The sequence below is a fragment of the Heteronotia binoei genome, chromosome 7 (assembly GCF_032191835.1).
Source record: "Heteronotia binoei isolate CCM8104 ecotype False Entrance Well chromosome 7, APGP_CSIRO_Hbin_v1, whole genome shotgun sequence".
In the NCBI taxonomy this organism is placed as follows: Eukaryota; Metazoa; Chordata; class Lepidosauria; order Squamata; family Gekkonidae; genus Heteronotia; species Heteronotia binoei.
Genome location: NC_083229.1, coordinates 10,585,445 through 10,587,812, shown reverse-complemented (window position 1 = coordinate 10,587,812; position 2,368 = coordinate 10,585,445). Strand labels below are relative to the sequence as shown.

Here is a 2,368-nt window from a genome sequence, read left to right as displayed (position 1 = left end):
GTTCCAGAAACACAGCCATTTCTTGCAAATCTTCACTGGAACGCTGTGTGAGAAACGTAGATTGGGGAGACTGTGCGTCAGAAAAGCTGAGGGTAAGGTTAGGGACTGAACCCCCAGCCCCCTGTTGTTTCTCCGCTGGAAACTGTCTCCTCCCTAGTGCTGGGCTGTCGAGGTTTTTGCTTCCCTACCGAAGCCACATTTAGCTGGGCTTCTAAGAAGTCTTGTTCTTTGCCAACCGTGTGATATTACCGAGAAATAAATTTCCCCTCAGTATTTCTAGTTAAGGGTTGTTTCAGATCTCTTGCTTTTGATACCGTTCTCTCATAGTTTCTGCCCTCACTTGAGAGCCGGGAATGAGATCGTTCAGATTGCGCCTGTCGTTTTCCCCACGAGTTTTTCCAACCCCCCCCCCCCTATTTTCCTCTGAAACAAGCTTTTGTTGTATCTCCTTCCATGTGTGACTTCTAAGAACAGGCAGGCGAAGGAACACATGTACCTTGCCAGTCCTCCAAATGATCACGGAGATGTAGATAGACCTGTGCACAGCAGCATATTTCCTGTTCTCTGTTGTTCCCAAGCTGAGGGCGATCGTGAGAGAAGGGAGGCAGATGGCATCCTGGGATGCAGTCCTGGAATCTGCAGATTCGCTCCCAGTAATCATGAAGCCCTGTCAAGTACGAACGATTCTTGGTGACCCCTGGAGAGAGTTTCAAGGCAAGAGATGAGCAGAGCGGGTTTGCCGTTGCCTTCTTCTAAGCAGCAACCCTTGCCTTCCTTGGTGGTCTCCCATCCAAGTACCAACCATGACCAACCCTGCTTAGATCCCAAACTCTAATGAGCTTGGGTTAATCAAGGCTATTTGGGCTGCTGTGAATTAATCAGACATTGGATATTATTCCCTAAAACACACACAAACCAGCTGCCATATACAAACGGATGGTGTCACTGGGAACAATAAGGAGTTCTGCTGCAGGTACCTGTGAAGTTCTCAAGTTCTTCTAGAGAAAGAGGACAGTCCCTCGTCTCTCAGCATTTCTAACAGTGTACTGTGGTACCCTGCCTAATCTAGGAGTTTGCTGTATTGTTAGGTATAGGCAAACCTAAAGGGTTGCTTAGAGCATTTGAGAAGGGCATAATGGCATTTGAACCCGATCCCTTGTTGACGCTGATGATGTCTCCACTGGTTTGCTCAGGTTCAGACTTCCGGAAGATGTTCTTCATGGTCGACTGGAAGTTGTTGGTAACAAAGCAGTAGACAATCGGGTCCATGCAGCTGTTGAGGCTGCTCAGGGTGACGGTCACGTGGTAAACCACCAAGCTGATGTCATTGGGCATCTGTGGGTTGATGGAAATGGCCAATTGGCGGACATGAAAGGGGGTAAAGCAAATCATGAAGATGATGAGGACGGTGATGAGGAGCTGCACGGCCCGCATCCGCCTCTCTCGGCTCTGGTGCATGAGAGTCGGCTTGGAGAGGGCACACATGATCCGGGTGGTGAAGAAGGTAATGATGATCAGAGGAAAGAAGTACTCGCAGACCATCAAGGGCAAGATCTTGGCGATGCAGCAGTATGAGTACTTCACGGCCATCGTAAGGATGGAGAAGGTCACCACCGTAGCAAAGACCCAGATAAAGGCACAGATGCTTTTGGCGTAGCTGGCGTTCCTCCACTTGCGGGAGGCCTCCACCTGGACAATCGCCAAGTATCGGTCGATGCAGATGCAAGTCAGGAAGAGGATGCTGCAGTACATGTTCACAAAGTAGATGAAGATGTGGACAAGGGCGCACCTCTTGCAGTCTCCAGCCACATAGTGCATGAGGATCCGGATGGGCAAGGAAAAGCCCACCAGCAAATCGGTGACAATCAGGTTGATGGTGTAGATGACCGAGGTGGTTTTCGTCTTGGTGCGGAAGCAGAAGACGTAAAGAGCCAAGGAATTCAGCACCACGCCCACAAGGAAAATAATGGTGTTGGCCACCAGCAGGACAATCCACAGCGTGTAAAAGGTATCCAACAGTTCTTGATCGAGGTGTACGAATTTGTCAAAGAGACCCTCGAAGAGAGTGCTGTTATTGGAGGTCTTCATGGCTAGGAGATATCTTGCCAGGGCCTGTAAAATGCAAGGAAGAGACAGGTTCAGAATTTAGAGGTTTACGCTGCTTACTACTAAGACATCAACAATATTATAGAGGTTCTAGATAGAGCTTTAATCTGGTACTTGCTCTCAGCTGCTAGGACATTGTTTGCGCAGTTGTGGAAGCAAGAAAAAATACCAGAGAAATGGGACTGGATTATAAAAGTTATGACATGGAGTGAAATGGACAAATTAACAAGAATATTAAGAGACTACGATTTAGAAGTTTTTA

General features: G+C 48.1%; 1 protein-coding gene across 1 annotated transcript; it reads right to left on the bottom strand.

The window, feature by feature from the left end:
* Window positions 1–1,065: 1,065 nt before the first annotated feature.
* On the bottom strand, window positions 1,066–2,108 carry GPR20 (G protein-coupled receptor 20). Its single transcript, XM_060242924.1, has one exon. The coding sequence runs from the start codon at window positions 2,086–2,088 to the stop codon at window positions 1,066–1,068; it is 1,023 nt and encodes a 340-aa protein (XP_060098907.1). The 5' UTR covers window positions 2,089–2,108.
* Window positions 2,109–2,368: the final 260 nt, after the last annotated feature.